Source organism: Myotis nattereri (genome assembly GCF_964212035.1).
Source record: "Myotis nattereri genome assembly, chromosome: 11".
NCBI lineage: Eukaryota > Metazoa > Chordata > Mammalia > Chiroptera > Vespertilionidae > Myotis > Myotis nattereri.
The window spans coordinates 9,239,193-9,258,793 of NC_138086.1; the positions used below are offsets into that span (position 1 = coordinate 9,239,193).

General features: G+C 38.3%; 1 protein-coding gene across 1 annotated transcript in view; it reads left to right on the forward strand.

Moving 5' to 3' along the window:
• MDFIC (MyoD family inhibitor domain containing) overlaps positions 1 to 19,601 on the forward strand; it is an 89,554-nt gene that overhangs the window by 19,327 nt on the left and 50,626 nt on the right. Inside the window, exon 3 of the mRNA XM_081102603.1 lies at positions 875 to 997. Within this exon, the coding sequence (XP_080958729.1) occupies positions 875 to 997 (123 nt within the window). The remainder of the gene's footprint in view (positions 1 to 874; positions 998 to 19,601) is intronic.

Here is a 19,601-nt window from a genome sequence, read left to right on the forward strand (position 1 = left end):
GGGTGACTGACTAGGCAATTCATAAAGCTACAGTGGTTACTTTTACTCACCTTTCTTGCTTTTAAATTAGATCTAGATTTCTCACCTAAAAAGATCTGTTCTATGTCTCTATTCAGACCTTTCGTAACTTATCTCCTAATGCCTCTCTTAGAGTACTTGAGTCCAGAGTTGGAACCTTTGCCCAAGTCTGCTATTGGCGTTTGCCCACACTCTTTTTCCACCTGGAATGGCTTTTCTCCCATCTTTACTTTGAGAATTCCCACTAATCTTTTAAAGACCATTGCTATGTTTCCAATAAGCTGTTCCTTTTCCTTACTTACTGGCTTTCCCCCTGAGAACCCATAAATCCACATATAGATTTCTCATCCTAAACACCTTTCCTCTCTGAGAATTTATAGCACAATCCTTGACTCTTTCCCAGGTTTCTATGAAGAGAATTCTGTACCTCCTCACTTCTCCTTCAGCTGCCATCTGACTTTCATCTCTACCCCTTATTGGACTCTCCTTTCCTTTGGTGCTTTCCTGACTGCTCCCTGTGGACTTACTCGTTTTCATCCTTGATATAACCTTTTCACGTTTCTCTGTCATGGCTGATCACTTACTATGTTCTGACAGTTTGTTTACAATAATCTTGACAGATTATTTTTTCCTGTAGACATCTCTGTTTCTTCAATGCTAGGCATGTAGTAGGTGCTCAATAAAAATGTTATTGAGTCAATATGTATGCAGCAGTCAGTAGAGTTACTGCTCCCATTTTCTTAAATTTTGGCAGACTTAGAAGAATTTAAAAAAAAAATCTATAAAATGAAAAAAGTAGAGAAAGATATGCAACATTTAATGATGATAAACATATGTATATTTTTTTTTTATTCAGATAAATGTGAAAAAGAAAATACTGAGAGAGATATAACTCATGCCACCAATAGCTGCTTCACACATGGAGAGATGCAAGACCAGTTCATTTGGGGAAATTGTTCAGAGGATGAACTCATCAGAAGTAAGTACTTTTAGAGCAAATTGCAGCAATTTGGGGATATGACTGTGATACTATGCTCTGAGTTAATTGTTCCGTATTATTTTGTTGAAAATCTGTAAATCAGAATTTTCAGAATTTATCTGAAAGTGTTTTCATTAGAATTTTACAATAATAGGGCTATAACTAAGATATAAATAATACTCTCAGTTTTCATCCTTTCTTTAGAAATGAAGAATTTATTGAGCTATAAATTTTGGACTCAGTTCTTAGAGAGATGTAGACAAAATTTAATTCCTATTTGAGCAGTGACTAAGTGAAAGTCAGACAATTCTAAGTGACTGTGAAACTAAAAAGATAAAGACAGAGCTGAAGGACAATAATTAATACTTTGGTAATGCCATTTTAGTCCCTGTTCTTGTCCCTGTCAAATGATTCCAAACTTTTTTTTTATAATTAAAATGTTTATCACTCCTTCTCCTTCTCCTTTTTTCTTTTTTAAAAATTGTTTTCCTCTTCCTAAGATTGCCGTGTAAAATGTATACAAAAGCTATGGCATATTTTCATTTTACTCTGGGAATGTATGGAAATAGCAGTATCTTTTGGGTGCTATTCAGAATGCTGATTTCCTGTCAGGTTCTCCTCGGGGGCTTAGGTTCGGGTCACTGAGTTCCCTCAGGTGGATTCAAGATGAATTGATCATGTAATGAATTGTTCTCTGTAGTAAATGAATAAGTATAAAGATCACGGCTATGCCTCACCTGGAAGAGCATAGGAATATATATGTTTTGGAATTCTCCTTCATTGTAACCACATTGCCATGTCTTATTCTAGTCCCAGCACAGACAGAGGAAAAATAACTCTTTTCTGGAAATCAAGCATTATTTTTAATTTAATTATTCAGTTCAGACAACCTCATTATATAGACCCTTTCTTGTGTTACATATTTCATTTACTTTGAATCTTTGAATGTTTCTTTTCCTCTCTAGAATGCCCGTTATCTGTCCTTAACTGAAGAAAGCAGAAACAGGAAAAAACCAACTTAGTAGAAAACATAAAGTAACAATAAAAACACTATTTATGGAAATATAAAGATTTCAAACAAAAACTCCAAAAGTGAATGTGTTTTAATTTAATTTTGAGACATTATCTTTTTTCAAATTTTCATCTTAGAGAATGGAATGGAAAGGAAATTAGGCTCAGAAATTAGTGAGGAGTGCCCTAGCCGGTTTTGCTCATGGATAGAGTGTTGGTCCACAGATTGAGGTGCATGCAGGAGGTAACCAGTTGATATGTCTCTCTCTCACATTGATGTTTCTCTCTCTGTGTGTCTCTCCCCCTCCTTCCACTCTTTCCAAAAATCAATGGAAAAAATATCCTCTGGTGAGGATGAAAAACAAAAACAGCAAAAAATTAGTGACCAGCAAAATTTATATAGCTTTTTCCAAAGAATCAAATAAACATTATTTCAACTGAACATTTATTCCCAAAACATTTATATTGATTGTCTTCCATTTAAATGTTGACTCTGCTATTATGAAACATAGTTTTTTAAGATATTGACAAGATCACATTTTATCTATGATTTCCTAACAACCAGAGAGTTAGTGAGGGCTAGAGGAGGTCTCAGAAACAATTTTATCTCCACCTTGGGGAGCATGATTGTTTTCTCATTTTGTTTCATAGTCACAGAATTTTAAGTGTGTGTGTTTCATTTAATTGATTTAATTCCCTATTCACCCTTCCCAAGACCCACATAAAGAAAACGTGAATAAGAACTCTTAAGACAAAAACCGAAATACAACCACTATTGCATAAGGATTTGGAGAGTCATATTTAATGTGTTAAAATTTTTTGTGCTATTTGATAAAACTTATTATAGTCACAGAAATTCATACCATAAATGAAATGGATTTAAAATGAAGTGCTCTATTGTCGATATTGATTAAGTGTACAGTGATAAAACGTAAATTGCATGAAATCGTTTTTTTATTGAGATGACAAAGCCTGTATCATGGGACACTGGAGCATTTGGGGACAATTGTGTAGTTTCCTGCTAATACACATTGAAGGAATGGAGAGAGAGAGAGAGAGAGAGAGAGAGAGAGAGAGAGATTGATTGATTGAGATGTATTGCCCCATCTGAGAGTGCTGTGCTGGGAAAACCAACAGATGAATGGATCTTCAAAAGATAATGGCCAATGACAGTAATGCCGCTCCTTCCTGAAACATAAACTGGCAATAATTTCTAAATGTATTTGTGGGTGACATTGGACTCTGAATTCTGTTAACAAATTTAAAAAACTACCTTTTCGTTATTTTCCTGGTCACACTTTTCCTGACAAAGGCGATTTTATTGGGTCTGCAGGAAAGATTTGATATCTGGATATCTGGATTTGCCGAAATGGAACATTTATGTCATCTTTAACCCAGACTTAAGTATGAGAGTATTTGAAAGTTTGATATTGTGATAGCTTCTGCTATTCCAACTCCTGAATATGAAGTGTTACAAAGCTGCCCGAATTTCCTTCTTTAGCCTTTCCCATAGAGTATTTGGCCATCTCCATGTAATTTAATGTTTGTCACTCTTAACCCTGCAGTTAGGGAGATGTGTGTTTTCCTCTTGGTTCAACATCTGGCACATTCTGCGGGCCCACTGAATCTTTCGTAATAACAATAGGCCCTGGAAAGAAGTCTGTGGCTCAGAGCCGCGTGGGGGAGGAGGGGAACATCTGTGGTGAGTCAGGATCAGACTGGCTCCCGTTCCAGGAGTCCTGTGTGGAGCCCCGAGCACCATGGAAGAGGCAGACAGCTGCTCTCATGAATTGATTTCAGTGTTCCCACTGTAGTGTGAGGTTAACTGGATGGAGGGATCAGCAGAAAAGTGAGGCCAGTTGGGGTGTGGGAACGTTTTCAAATGTACAACCCACTCTTTTTCCAAGCTTCCATGGGACAACTCGGCTGCATAAGCAAGAAGCGAAGGAGAGTGGCTCTGTTTAATATGACTTCTCTTTACCTATTCTTGAGCGTGGTTAGCGAGGGCTGACAGCTAACATCTCCTTGTCCCGGATGCCTGCTGCCTGCTCTGTTGGACATTTAAGGCATAATTTATAGGGGACTGTTAGCTGTCAGTATGATGAGGCTGTTTTTACTTTTCTGAGAATAACTGAGCTCTGGAAAGTCAAGGGAGTGGCTGCTTTGGAAATTGTATTCTAATTAAAGGGTGTATTCTCAGGCCTCATAAAGGAGATCCAAGCTGAGAATAATTTCCAAATTATTCTGTGAACTTTAACCCTGACCTCACTGGACCACCCACTTGTGGCTCATACGTGGTTCCTGCTCCACTCAGAAGTTCAGGCTTTGTCTGCCTTCCCTGGTCCTAGAGACCATTGCAGGTGGCAGGCCTGAGGTACTGTGCTCTCAGGGCCTGGAGCCCTAATTGGTTGCCCTTGAGTTGCTAATTTATTAGAATTCTTTCTGGAAGCTATAAATAAAAGAGGAAATCCATGTGGAATCAAACATTTTGAATAAATAGGCCATGCATACAATCTGGTCAGGGAATGTGCATTGAGATTCTCTTTCTTATGAAACTTAAATTAAAAAGATAATCCTAACCACTCAAGTTTGTTAAAAGAAAGCAAACACACAAAACACTTAAATCATATCAGTAAATAAATAAAAACTAAATTGAAGTTTTGTGAGAAGACTTTATAATTGGAAATTATAATTAGAAAGATTTTCCATTGTGAACTTTTATTCTTTTTACAGTATACAAGGCTTTCATATTCTGAGAAAATATTTTGCTGTATAATTTAACTTCTGGAATGGGGATTACATTTTGGGGTTGATAAGGGCATCTTTCAATGGGAACACTAGTTAAGACTTTGGCTTTTCTTGTCATATTAGCATATATGACACGGTACATAATTTGGAATTATGCCTTGTTTTAATAATCACTGTGCCTCTGACTTAGTTAAATAAATGTTGCAGAAAAATGGCATCCTCAATTAATATTAATTTTTCTATTTAACCCACAGTGTGGATAAACTGATAACAGGCAATAGGCAACAATTCATGTTTTAATTAGATTAGAAAAGGAACAAAAGTAGCATTATGATTAAGATTTTAGGGGGGTTTTTAAGGTTTTTAAGGTAGGAAGGAATGTGTGTGTTTGTGTGTGTCTTCCTATGCTTTACTCATAGGCATGTGTAATATTTTCCTTTAATATAGGTCAAATTCTACTTTTCTAATTATTTCCTATATATAGAGAGAGCTTGCATTTTCTTTGTTCCTCTTTCTAAAGTGCCTCAGGTCTCTAGCTCAGATTTTTCTAGGTCTTTTTGAAATTTCTTACTATTTAACTTTATCCTTGGACATTGCTTTCATATAAACGTCCCCTAATTCAAAATGTCATTACTTAACTGCAGAAATTTTCCTCAGCTTCTCTTCTGAAATAAATTCAAATTAAACTATTTTGCTCACCTAATTTTCCCCTTTGTGGTTTTGTAGAATTCCCAAGATCTGAAGCAAAGTTAGAACGTTCTATTTAAATGGTAATCCCCATTCTATTTAACCCATTTATTCATTTTGCAGAGTTTTTAGCTCTCATAATAGTAAGCACTTAATTGGTAGTAGAATGCAAGCCCTCTTTCTCTAATCCACACTCGCCTCCTTTGTAGGCATCTTGCTTTTTTACTCCTCCCACTGCTTGAAACCTTTCTCTTGGCATCCTCTCAACATCAACAGACTCCGTTGTTAGAAATACTATTATTTCTCTTCCTAGCCTTTGCCAACTTGCCACTGATCACTCCTTAATGAATACTGTTCCATCACTTTGGGGAACACCTCCTCATTGTCAAATATTGAAAGAAAGGCAAATCCTCAGGTGTACAATCTACACTGAGTGGCCAGATTATTATGACCACCCCATCAGTGCTTCATTGACACTTCCAAAAATACTGAATATTGAAAACTTTCTAAGCAAATACTCTCAAGGTTTTATTATTATTATTATTTGCATAACTAATTCACTTCATTGTACTGATGGGGTGGTCATAATAATCTGGCCACTCAGTGTATATAGTTAGGGCATTTCTTACTTTGAAGGTAAGGAACGAACACCAAGAGGTTGGGATTAAATTTTTCAGTGGCTCTCCTGATTGAATGAACATTAGGTTAAGTATTATTCGGTTTTCTTTAGAATTAAGTGTATATACAAGAGACCTTAAACAAGCCCCACCAGATAAGTAACACCCAGTAAGACTGGGATATGTAGTTTTTGTGTGACATCTCCTAGGTTATCTAAGATTCTTTGTCTAATACTTCATGCTCATCCATTTTAGGAGCCCATCTTGGGAATAAGTCATGTTACTTTCACCTCAGTGTATTTCCCTTCTTTTGTCTCTCAGAAAAAAAATTGTTTTTCAGTATTCTGACCGAACAGTTGTGTGACTGTGCTGCAGATTATTTGATGTTGCTGTTAAATAGGATTCTTTTAAAAACAATATTTTTATTGATTTCAGAGAGGAAAAGAGAGGGAGGGAGAGATAGGAACATCAATGATAAGAGAGAATCATTGATTGGCTGTCTCCTGCATACCCCCTACTGGGGATTGAACCTGCAACCCAGGCATGTGACCTGACAAGGAATTAAACCCTGACCTCCTGGTTCATAGGTTGATGCTTAACCATTGAGCACACCCATCTAGCAAAAGCAATTTTTAACCATCAATTATTCATAAATCCAACTCATGGTTAATCATAAACCATTTTTGATGGCTTCCTATATTTATCTTTTTGGTCAAAGACAACCATTAGGCTATGTTCTAGAATGGAGCTCAGGTTTCCTGACATTCTTCTTTCTCAGAGTGCATTTTCCATGCCAATCTGGGTTCTGCCCAAGAAGCTGGAGAGAAGTATTGACCATCTTTTTTTTTTTTTTTAACATCTTAAATTCAGGGTCCTGGAGACCAATGGAAACTAATTGCCTGGACTCAGAACCTGGATGTCTTATGATTATACATATTGGGCAAGTTGTCTAATGTCTTTGAACTCTACTTCCTCATTTTAAGGTGAAGGGTACCAATACTTTATGCCCCATTGTGATTTTTGAGGATTATGCAAGAAAATGCATATTGTGCACTTTATTAGTACAGAGCTTAGTGAGCAAATATTCATGAATTTATCCATTTTTGTTATTATTGTTCTTGAACTCAAATATTAGTTTTAAGGCTGTGTGTGTGTGTGTATACACACAAATATCTAGACATGCTAGGTACATAGACCAGGCCTTTCTGAGACCTTTGATAGATATTTATGTCCACAACAAATAGCACAGTGGCTACTACATGATTTATGCTTAATAAAGGATGACTGAAGTGTATTGAATTAATAAGGGGAGGGAAGAGATGTTTTATACATGTTGCTTCCGTTATTTCAGACTTTAAGGTCCTATAACAAAGATTCTAAATCACTACATTTTTCTTCTTATTCCTTCTACCCCTTTTCTTACTCCGAAGCCACATATGGTTTATTCATGTCATTTCAGAATTTATAGATGACTTAATGAAACTAAAGCAATCAAGCCCTTAGTTTGACTGCTATTCACTGGTCAGCTATTCTGAAGAGTTCTCTGGCAACTGTTAGCAGTGTGCTGGGTAACATTCATTGTCTACAGAAGTGGGTAGGAATGACATTTTATCGAGGCCCTTTTTTGCACTCTTAAATCTTTGTGTTTCTTTCCTATATGTAAGAAAAATGTTTGAGACTACTTTAGTTCCATCTCTTCTTCATCTCACCATTCTCTGCTTACCCCTTACCATCCTATCATCCCACCCTCCTAACTTCTCTCCCTTCTTCCTTTTCATATCTTTCTCTGCCTTTCTAAATTGTTTTATAAATGTTTTGTATACTATAAAGTACAATGTATATTGTTACCTTTGTTCTTATTATTACTTTTAATGTTATTATTCTAATTTATTACTTTGCCATTCACTCTTGTCATGAACCATGGCTCATTAAATTTCCAATCTGTATTTTTCTACACTCTGTCAAATATTTTCAGAATCTTCCTGATACTCCGAAAACTGTTTGATCTTTATTGGGGGAGAAGAGATGGTATTGAAGTACAAGTGGGTGAAAGCTCTGTGAGGAAACCAGATTTATAGTTTTCCCATTTGGGAGTTCTTCGAGCCTCAGGGAATAGCTGAGGCCTGGGAATTAGTTTTGAGATCACTCTGAATCTGCTAACCACAGAATAAATAAATTACATTCAATGATCAAGACCATAAATACTGCGGTCTAGATAATTTTAGTTCTCAAACCTCAAACTTCCTGGATCTGAATACTGTGAATTTGCACATAAATTATCTTTTGGAGAATATGTTGTTACTAGTAGCCCAGTGCACAAAATTCATGCACATTAAAAGGGAATTAATTGCCCTAATTAATTTGGCTCAGTGGATAGAGCGTCGGCCTGCGGACTAAAGGGTCCCAGGTTCAATTCCGGTCAAGGGCATGTACCTTGGTTGCGGGCACATCCCCAGTGTGGAGTATGCAGGAGGCAGCTGATCGATGTTTCTCTCTCATCGATGTTTCTAAATCTCTATCCCTCTCCCTTCCTCTCTGTAAAAAATCAATAAAATATATTTTTTTTAAAAAGGGAATTAATTAGTGGAGATATTTTAATATTGCTATTTGCCCTTTCTCTATAATAGAAGTGTGAGAGATGAAAGGAAATTAGTAAAATGTATATGAAAATAATATATAAATTTATTAATAAATAAACTGTAACAACAGGATATAACAACAACAGAGGCATGATATAAAAAGGACAAAAACATGATATGAAAACAACAAAAACATGATATGAAAAGAACAGTGATGCAAACAATGACTGATAAAGTGATTAAACTTATTCTAATATCTCCTTGTATATCACATTAAGAGTGAAAACACTTTCAGAGTGCTTCATCCCTTGTGATGAAGTACTTAGAACTTTAACGTCACATACTCTTCAAACTCAAGAGAAAGCAACATATAACTGACCATGTGCAAAAACAGGTTCAGGTAGGAATATGCCTATTTTGTGTAGAGTTTGTCCTTGTGATTTATCAATAGTCATCACAACTGCTGGCATCACGGGAAACCGTCATCGAATCAATTTAAATGGGAGGCCAGTGTCACTTGGGGACAAATTAATTCTTGGAATCAGAACAACCTCGCCCTCTGCAGATCCTGTTAATACTTCAGCTTCAATAATGTTAGGTCGTAATCTTTTGATAATAAATCTGGTACCATTACAAAGACCCCACTTACTATTGAGATTTCTCAATAGCAAGATGATTGCACCCATTTTCAATTTTAATTTATGACATGGTATTCCTGAAGGAGTAATACTATTAAGAAATTCGATGGGAAAATTTTCCTTTTTAGCATCATCTGTGGAATCAATGGAATCATCACTCAAATATGTGTGAAAATCTCCATCGAGTATATCCAAATTTCCTTCATTTAATTTTTGAACATGCTCATTTTTTGGACACAAAGAATTGCACGTTTAGATATATTTTTAATATTATCTATAGCAGTGGTTCTCAACCTTGGCTGCACATTAGAATCACCTGGGAATCTTTTTAAAATCCTGATTCCTGGGCCTCATCCTCCAGAAATTATTTCTTTATTATGGGGTGGGGCCACAACATTAGTAACAAAGAAACAGAATTTCTGGAGGATGAGGCCCAGTAATCAGGATTTTAAAAAGATTCCCAGGTGATTCTAATGTGCAGCCAAGACTGAGAACCACTGATCTATAGATATAGTATTTACAAAGTTAGCTTTAATAATAGATCCATTACAAATCATTTCACTTCCATGCTCTGCTCTGAGGGCAGGTTCCTGCCTGAAACCTCGCCCTGAGGGCGGGTTCCTGCCTGAACTTCGCCCTCCAGGAAACAGCTGGGGGAGTGCACAGCCATTTCCAAGATGGCCGCTGCAGGACTGACTTCCTTCCGGTTGGATGCACTTCTGGCCGTGATGTTACACCCAGGGTTTTTATATAAGTAGATTAAAACTTTATTGTGGGGAGCTGCTACAGTGTTTTGGACAGGTTCAAGTCTTGGACTGATGAGAGGGCACGGTCCTTTCATTGCCATGTGCAAGTCCCAGCTTGGAGGGCAAGGCCCTCCCAGCACAATTATAGCCAACAGCTATAGTTGTAAGGTTGAACCTATGGTCCGAACAGGTGGCCCCATGTGCCTGAGTGATGTAGGCTTGATAGAGTTCAGGTGCATGAAATTGAGTAGGATTGAAACCCAGGAGAATGTTGTAAACATCTTGGTCACGCCCTTACTTTGCCTCGTGGCATCTGCTATAAAATAAAGACACGGCTGTTTGCATGGTCGCTGTTTCTCAGAGAAGCAGTGTCCCACTGAGACCCGGCTTTCATTCTCTTGTCTGTCTTTTCTAAGCCTTTCAGCCACCCCCACTCAGGTTCACCCTTGGCCGTGCTGGCGTGGCACACTTTATATAGCTATGCCTCCACGCTCTGAGGGCGGGTTCCTGCCTCAAACCCCGCCCTCACCAGAACCAGCTCCAGGAAACAGCTTAGGGGAGGGTGCAGCTGATTCCAAGACAACCCCTGCAGGACTGATTTCCTTCTGCTTGGTCGCCAGACCCATTGTGATGTTACACCACCCAGGGTTTTTATATAAGTAGATATTGAACTTTCAGGATTAGCAATCGAAATGTAACTTTGAAAACTGAATAAAAAATTAGTTACCTTAAGAGGGATTACTTACAGTGTGCTGACAGAGTGTTATGGTGGGGACACAGTGATGAACATTACAGGTGTGGTCTCTGCATTCAGAATTTATAGTCTGGTGGAAGAGACAGACAGTTCACCTCAAAGTGGTAATGAGTGCTAGGATGGGAAGTGTAGGCTACTTACTGTATATTCACATTTGAGAAGCACATATCCTTACATGAAGGAGGGGTCAGAGAGGGCTTTCTGGATGAAGTGATGTCTATGGTGATACATAAAGGAGTTAGCCAACCCAAGCATAGCATGGGGGTGAGGGAGTAGAGTGTGTTAAGTGAAAAGGACAACACACCTATAGTTTGGAGATAGGAGATAAACTGGCCAGTTTGAGGAGAATTGGTGAAGTTTTGTGTAAGCTGGGATGTAAAATGTTAGATTAGGTTTGGAGAGAGATGGGAGGGAAAGAATGGATTAAAGGAAGATGGAAAGTGTTGAAGGGGTTAGCAACTTAATCAAACTAATATTGTAGTTTGGCTATATTTAGGGTGATTACTCTTGCAATTGTTAGAAAACAAGAATGGGAAGAACTGAAAGCAGGTCTGCCAGCTGGGAGACTTACATTAATCCAGTTGAGAAAGGAAGCTATCTTGGACTGAGGTAATGGCGGGTAGGATTGCAAGAAGCAGGGGTACAATTCAGTAGGACATATGGGTTATGGGAATAGCAGTTGCTGAATAGGAGGCCAAGATTTTTAGTTTGGACAAGTGGTAGTTGTGGTAAAAGGACAATGGGGCCAAGTATTGTTCAAAGGGAGTTTGCAGTGAGAGGTGGTAGAGAGGATGGGTAAGGAAGGAAGTAAACACAAGAAGGGTATTACAAATAAGAAGAAAACCAGAGGGGGTGACAGTCCCTAAAGATTTCTGTGCTTTAAGAAACAAAAAGGGTCTAGCTACAGTAAGAGAATGGGGTAAGTGGAAAGAGAAAATGGATTATGATAATTACAAATATGAATTTAAGATTTCTGAGGTGGAACAAGCCGACGTGAGGACTAGGCCAAGGTATGGTCATGAGGTTGGGCGACTGAAATAACCTCTCCTACATCCAGAGTGCTAGATTTAGAAGAGGTTTTGGAGGCTTCATAAAAATTACCATATTTAGCAGGTGGGGAAATAAAAATCTAGATCTTTCGCCTAATCAACATGACCCAAAACAGGTAAATCTGGGGCTTTATCTATGGTGTGTGTGTGTGTGTGTGTGTGTGTGTGTGTATGAGTGAATCTCTTGGATTCCTCATTAAATTGTAATGGTTTATAAGCCAACCAGTTCTTTGTTGCTTTGCCCTTGGATTAGTCACCTGGTGTAGATGAATGGAATAGTAATTTGATATTCTCTGGAGCTGAAGACCCTGAAAAGAATGAATGATAATATATATTGTTTGAAGCCTTTGGTTTTCTTTATTATAAGACTAGAGGCCCGGTGCATGAAAATTCATGCACTGGAAGGGGCGTCCTTCAGCCCAACCTGCCCCCCTCTCACAGTCCAGGAGCCCTCAGGGGCGGGAGGCGACCCGGCAATTGGGAAGGCGACCCCTCATCACATCTCTGCTGCTGCTTGGCCGGCCCTGGTTACCTGAGCCTTGGGTGGCCCTGGGCAGCTGGGCAGCCACCATCCGAGGCTTGCCTGCACCTCGGGCCAGCCCTGGGTGGCTGGGGGGCTGAGGGGACTGGAGGTCTCCAGAGGCAGGGCCCAGCCTTGCCACACGCCTGCCTCCCTGGTGGGGCTGAGGGGATGGCACCGCCATCTTGTGACTGTGGGTGCCATCATCTTTGAGGGCGTGGCAGTCAATTAGCATATTCCCTCCTTATTGGCTGTGGATGCTGCCATCTTTGAGGGTGGGGCAATCAATTAGCATATTCCTTCCTTATTGGCTGTGGGCGCTGCCATCTTTGTGACAGTGTTAGGGTCAATTAGCATATTCCCTGTTTATTAGATAGGATTCTAAAGGGTCTTCACCACTTAGTTCAGTAACCATACAAGGTTGGGATTTTTAGAAAAGATATATATCAGTGTGTGTGTGTGTGTGTGTGTGTGTGTCTTTGTGCTTTTCCTAATGGATGATGTATGTCTCTTCACAATAGTTACTTCTAGGGAGTTATGTAAAATTGGGGACTTATTGGTGAAAAAGACGTTCAGTTATTATTCTGTGCACTTTCTTCTGTTTTGTTCTCTATTTTTTGCCCACGAGGTGAATTATATGATTATATTATTATATTAAAAGCAATAATATTTTAAAAAGAAAATTCTCCTAGATAGCACAAATTACTAGAATGAGGTCCAGCTTCTCAAAGCCTCATCTGAACCCAGTCACTTGTAGGAAATGTTTCAGGTCACAGATAAGCCAGGAGATTTCATTTCCTTCAGGTTCTGCAGAAGATAGGACAGCTGCATAATTTTGGAGGTGGAGAACAGTGCAAAATGAGAATGCAGGGCCCCTTGTTAAAAATTATAAATTTTAGGATGGGAAGAGTAGAACATGAAATGGAGTGCAAGGCCTTTCTAAGCACAAGCACAGGGCTTGTGCCCATGAAGCTAACGCTGGCTGGAGACAGTGAGGGAACTGAGGATTCAGAATATCTTGCTCACATTTCATAATTGTTTTCTGTAAATTCCTGAAGTTCAGGAATGAAGAGTTCTTTCTGGGCTTGACAAATCAGTTGATTTGTAGTCACAAGCGTGAGTAGTTTGTGTAGCTATATGGAGCACGTGCAGTGTGGCAAATTCTTGAAGGAAGTGGTTTCTACTTTTCTGCAGCCACAGAGGGGTGAGACTGTGCTAGCTCCATAGGCTCAGTCGGGAGGGTGAGGGGGTGCACCTGAATGAGAAGCATTGGTGCAAGTCCCTCTGCACTCCTCTCAGAAGCTCCATTATCCCTTTGCCGTAGTGTAGCTGGGAGTTAATACTACTACTTGTCCAGAGTTTCTTTTAAGGAGTCCTTCAGGACTTGGTGATAAATCCATGCTCCACCAGAAGCTGGATTCTTCCCAGATCCCTGAGTTCTACCGCAAGACACAAAAGTCAGAGAAATCTCTTTTAAAACCCTTAGTGCTGATATTAGGGGGTTAAATTGCATTCAGTCAACCAGGGGAGAGAGTGAGTGGAGAAATTGGTTCTGCTGTGGAACATTATTTAATTAAATACATTTTCCATGGTTCTTGAGAACTTGGACTGGGAAATTTAAGGGGGGAAAAAAAAAGATTCCCTCCATCTCAAATTGTAACGTATAATTGATTCATGCCGATGTCATTGTTAAAAGACCACACATCTCATCTATGGATGCTGCCCATCATTCCTGTCTTTATGAAAAATATATTAATGTATCATCTATGTAAAGGCCTAGCTTTGCAGGTTATATTCTCCATATTCTTTCAGCCTACGAAGGTGCTGTCATAATCACAAAGGTGATTAATAATGTAGGCAGCAGCCGTGACAATAACACACCCATGGAACACTGTGATCATGTGTAATTATAATTTTCCTACAATTTCTTTGAGTTCAGTCCTTCTTATTGCACTTCTCTCATATTCAGTAAATTTTCAAAAATCTCATAGATCTGCATATGAATATTTACTATTAGCAATGTAAAATTAAATCCATATTCCTACAGATTTAAGTTTTCAGTATTTTTTTTTAACTTTCGCTAGTTTAAGATGGTTGATTTTTGGTCTGACTTTACATTTTGAAAGAAACAGAAGAAAAGCCATTCGGTATTTTTTATTTAAATATTTATAAACTTGCCTTTTAATTTTTAAACAAAAGGAATTATTTTTATATTAAATTTCAAGTATTATTTCCCAATTAAATATGTATTTAATAAAAACATTTTATAGAGGTTTAAGCAATACTGACTCTTGCCGTAAAGTCCAAATTTGCTTGGACTAATTCAAGCAGGGTATACATTTTCAGGCTACAAGATCTTCTGATTATTTCAACATTAAATTTGAACTAGTTGCCATCTAGTACCTAAAAAGTTGATGTAAAGGGATGCTGGTAGTACATTATTTCCCGTGGAAACTGAAAATCAGATGGCAGAAGCTTAAATGAGCCATTGTGTGAAGTGGTGTTGATTGTGATGTTGTGACTCCTTATTCATGCCTCTCCACCTTCTGGCATAACTTATGTGATCCCTAAGTAGTATCCTAATTGTCCTCTAAGTCAAGGCTTCCCCGTGTTTGATGTAGATTTTTAAAAATTTATTTGAAATCACATTGATTCTTGTCTTCTATAACTCTAAAGGCCGTACATCCATTTTACTTTAGCCGTCTTATAAGTATGGACACGCCTTGGACCTTGTTTATCACAGAGTTGTGCTCCATTCTAAGATTTTGAAATCAGCAATTCACTGTCTCATTTCTTCTGCACTTTAATAATTACGCCTGATCTGCTTTGTTCTTTTCCCTTTACTAATTTATCTCCTTCTTAACTTCATCGGCCTTGCTTTTTTCATGACCATCTAGGACAGCGGTTCTCAACCTGTGGGTCGCGACCCCTTTGGCGGTCGAACGACCCTTTCACAGGGGTTGCCTAAGACCATCCTGCATATCAAATATTTACATTACGATTCATAACAATAGCAACATGACAGTTATGAAGTAGCAATGAAAATCATTTTATGGTTGGGTCACAACATGAGGGACTGTATTTAAAGGGCCAGAAGGTTGAGAACCACTGATCTAGGAGGACATCAATTGATCTTTCATTATCTCCTAAATTCTATGACCTTATACCATATCTGCCAAGCTTATGCTGAAATGAAGGTAACAGATCCCACCATCAGTTGAGGTTCTAAGGGCTGTGGAACACAGAGAAAAAAAATCCTATATAATAAAATGCTAATATGCAAATCGACCGAATGGCAGAATGACAGGTCACTATGACATGCACTGACCACCAGGGGGCAGATGCTCAATGCAGGAGCTACCTCCTAGTGGTCAGTGCGTTCTCACAGGGGGAGCACTGCTCAGCCAAAAGCCGGGATCATGGCTGGCAAGCTTAGCGGCGGTGGCGGGATGTCACAACTGATGGCTTAGGCTCATTCCCCACTGCGAGAGGGACCAACACCACTCTCGCCCTGCCAGTGCATGACTCTGGTGCACCAGGCCTCTAGTGTTATATAACAGAGGATTAGCTCTAGTATAAATGTGTGTTCTCTAATCTTAACCAAGTCATCTCTATTACTCACCTATATTTTCATTTCTAGTTAATTTCTCCTTTTCCTTTTGGTCTATCATTGCCTTTTGCTGTTATAACATTGTATTATAAAGACTCAGATTATATTCTAATTCCTTCATCACTGAGACATTTAAAGTTATATTACCACCAGCTGCTGGGTATCTGGGTATATTAACACCAGTTCTGGGGCACATGGCTGATATATTAGCCCATCTTCATCTCTGCCCTGCAAGGGTTAAATACAACTAAAATAGTCTTTGAGCTTGATGCATCACTTTTCTCAGTTGACCTCTCTTAGTCCTCACTCTGTCTGTAGCATTTGACAGGATGTGTTTATTGCTTGAATTTTCACCCCTCTTCTGCCACTCTCCTCGCGCGTTCTGCTTCTCGAGCCGCACTGGCTGCCTCTCAGTGCCTGCAGTGCCCGGCGTTTCTTTCTGTTTCTGGGCTTTTACATACCAGCTCTCCCTCTAGACTTAATTGTCACTTCCAAAAAGAGGCCTTCCCAGACCTCTCAATCTAAAATGAGTTCCTTTATTCCCCATAGAACCCTTTCCTTCCTAGCCATTGTCACAATTTAAATTTATTTTTGCTATTCCATGACTAATGTCTGCCGGCTTTAAGTTGCATTCCCAGCAATTAGCATCATCCCAGGACCACAGTAAACTTCCAGTAGACTATTTTGGATGATTGGCTGTGGGAATCAAATAAATTGTGCTTTTTTTTTTTTTTCTCCACTACTTCCCTTTAGCAACTTTTGCCATCGCGGAAATGCATCCCTGGCTCTTCCCACTGTGCGTCCAGCATGTTCCTTCTCCCAAGCCTCACTCACATTCTTTGTCTCCTCACATTTCCTGACATACGGGCAGGCCTTCTGTGATTTCCCCCTCGCCTGGACTCACGGTGCTTATCTTCATCTCTCCTAAAGGACTCGTTAATTTCAAAATTACAGTGCACACTGTGACGGGCCTCTTCCTGTCACTGTGCGGAAGGCCCCATAGAGGCAGGATTGGCATCTCATTCTGCTCTGTAGCCTGCACAGTGCGTAGCCCAGGGCCATGCACAGAGTTTGTTCCTAATACTTACATGTTAATTGTTGAATAAATGAAAATCTGTACCTTTTGACAATGTTTAGCTTCTCTGTAGGAGACTGACAGCTTTGAATTGTTTAAGCTGTAGTAAATTGCCTTAAAATGTGGAGTGACTACCTTTGTTTCTTTTAAGGAGCTAATTTTCTCAGTCTCCAGTTCATTCATACCAAAGGATGCTTTTTATTAGTAATATCGACTTACAGCTGTTTTATAGTTAATGAAAATTTTCAAATTGGTGATTTAACTGGGCCTATCAGCAACTTTTTCCGGCAGATGGGATAAGTATTATCTACAGGTGACACTGAGCTCAGAAAGTCAAGTACCGGTTCTGCTGCTGCATGGCTAATATCCTGAGTCTCAAATCAAGGGAATAGAGGGAAGAGTAGAGACTTTGTGGTCTCCTAGAGATTGCATTGAAATTGCAGGGGAGTAGGCAGTTTTCCCTAAGTATTACCTAATTTAAAGCCCCAAATTCTATAGTATATTTCCCTAGTTGGAAATTATTGCCATTCTACCACTATTAATGATGTGACTGTGTTCTGCCTTTGTGTTGGGTCAGAAAAAAAGTTGGGAAAATTGCAATATATACCATACTCCTTTAGAATTTCATCTTTGTTGTGAGTAATTCAAGGCAATTCCTGCTCTAAATATATTTAATATGTACTTGATATCTTAGAAAAAGGGCTTTTTAGTTTTCAGAACTATTGACTCATTGCCTCCATGAAAACTTGGTTTCATTCCAAGACAGAGGATCTTAGCATCTGCTGTTCTTTTTGTGGTCTGAAGGTATAAATGTCATCTGTTTCATAATATTGGGAAAATAACTATTATAATTTGTACTTGGAGCCTCGTTAAATGGCACCAGGTTGGTGGCACAATTAAACTTGATGTGCTATAAGGACTTACTATATTAGGAACATTGATATTTTAAACCAAAATCAAGGTTTACTAATATGTTGTATATGAGTCTACTTTTTAAGAATAAAAGTCCTTTTGCCTGAAGAATTATAAACATCTGCTTCTTTCATCTTCTTTTGACATTCTATCTAGAATTGGAGTAAGCTGTCTCTTTCAGTTAAAAATCTCTGTAATAAGTAGCTTTCTGATCAAGTGTTTGCAGATATATTGGAAAGAATATTTTCTTAACTATTATGGCTAGAGTTTGTTCTTGGAGTGAAGTCTCTTATAATAGAGATACAGTTTACCTAAGAGTCATATTAATAAGTAAAAAAAAGATCAGCTTTTTGAATAATATATGAATTCATATGGTATCAGTGGTATCTAGGCATTTGGGACAATACATAATTAGTTTGAATTCCCTTTGAGAGGGAGATGTGGATGTTAAAATAAATTGCTGATGAAGCATATACTTTGGAGAACAGTGTATTTCAAAACTTTGTGCAATATCAGCGATTTCTTTCAATGGTATGGAAGTATAGCATAACACTGAGAAGATTTATTAGGGGCAATTTTAAACCATTCTTACTGTATAAAAGTTTATAGTTTGCTCACTTAGGAGTAGCTACTAAAAGAAGAAGAATAACACATATTTATAGGCCTGCTGGGAAAACATTAGTTCTATATAATTGTGGGCACCATTGTTTGCACCCAATAAAACAATAATAATAAATTTCTTGTGTAATAATAATCAGTATCACAATATTGAAGCATTTAAAAGGCTTTGGCCATTTAATTATTAAGAATTATTCTTTTACAAAACACTGAATAATGGATCTTCTCCAGAAAAATCAGCACTCACAGAGTAAGAAGACTTAGAGTTGTGGAATAAATATATTATGAGGGAGGAACAGAGTTTGGAATAAATTGATTTTATTAAGTAAAATTGAAAAAACTGCCTCTATAGAAGGAATTACTTTGCTATCAGGAATAAATATTCCAGAAGAAATTGTTCTTGCACTATAGAATATCTAATCATTCTCACCTTGAGGGAGTTCCATCAAAGCTTCCAGTTCTGTCGTGGAAAATAGTCTATAATATACACAGTATATGTAGTATAAAATGTGATGCAAGCAGTTTACCACCTACTCCTGGGGTTTTGAGACACATAAACAAAATACTGTACCTTCTCATGTTTTGCACTCTGAAACTGGTGCAGTTTATCATTGCTATCTCAAGTATGTTCAGAAGTTTTCTTCCTGAGAAAGAGGGACCAACACCACCATTACTTAGTCAAGGATTCCATCACTCCTGGCTGAAAATCTTTTTCAGGTTTGTTTATTTGGATAAACATTGGGTACATGATCAGTTCCTTGTCCCCCTTAAGCCTAAATTAAACCAGGGGTTTGTTATAACACTCACTGGAAAGAAGTCTTTAATTTAGTTTGTTTTTCTGATGACATCGACAGTGTTAAAGTAAAAACATATAAATGGAACTGCTCGAAGAGTGCCTATTTAATGTGCAAAGAGCACACACGTGTGGGAGGGTTCATTTCCGCATTTAATTTTGTTTTTTACTAAAAACTCACAAAAGCCCACTATCACTTCTTGGACCTAAAACACAAAATAGGATTCTCACAGCGTCAGAACTTACA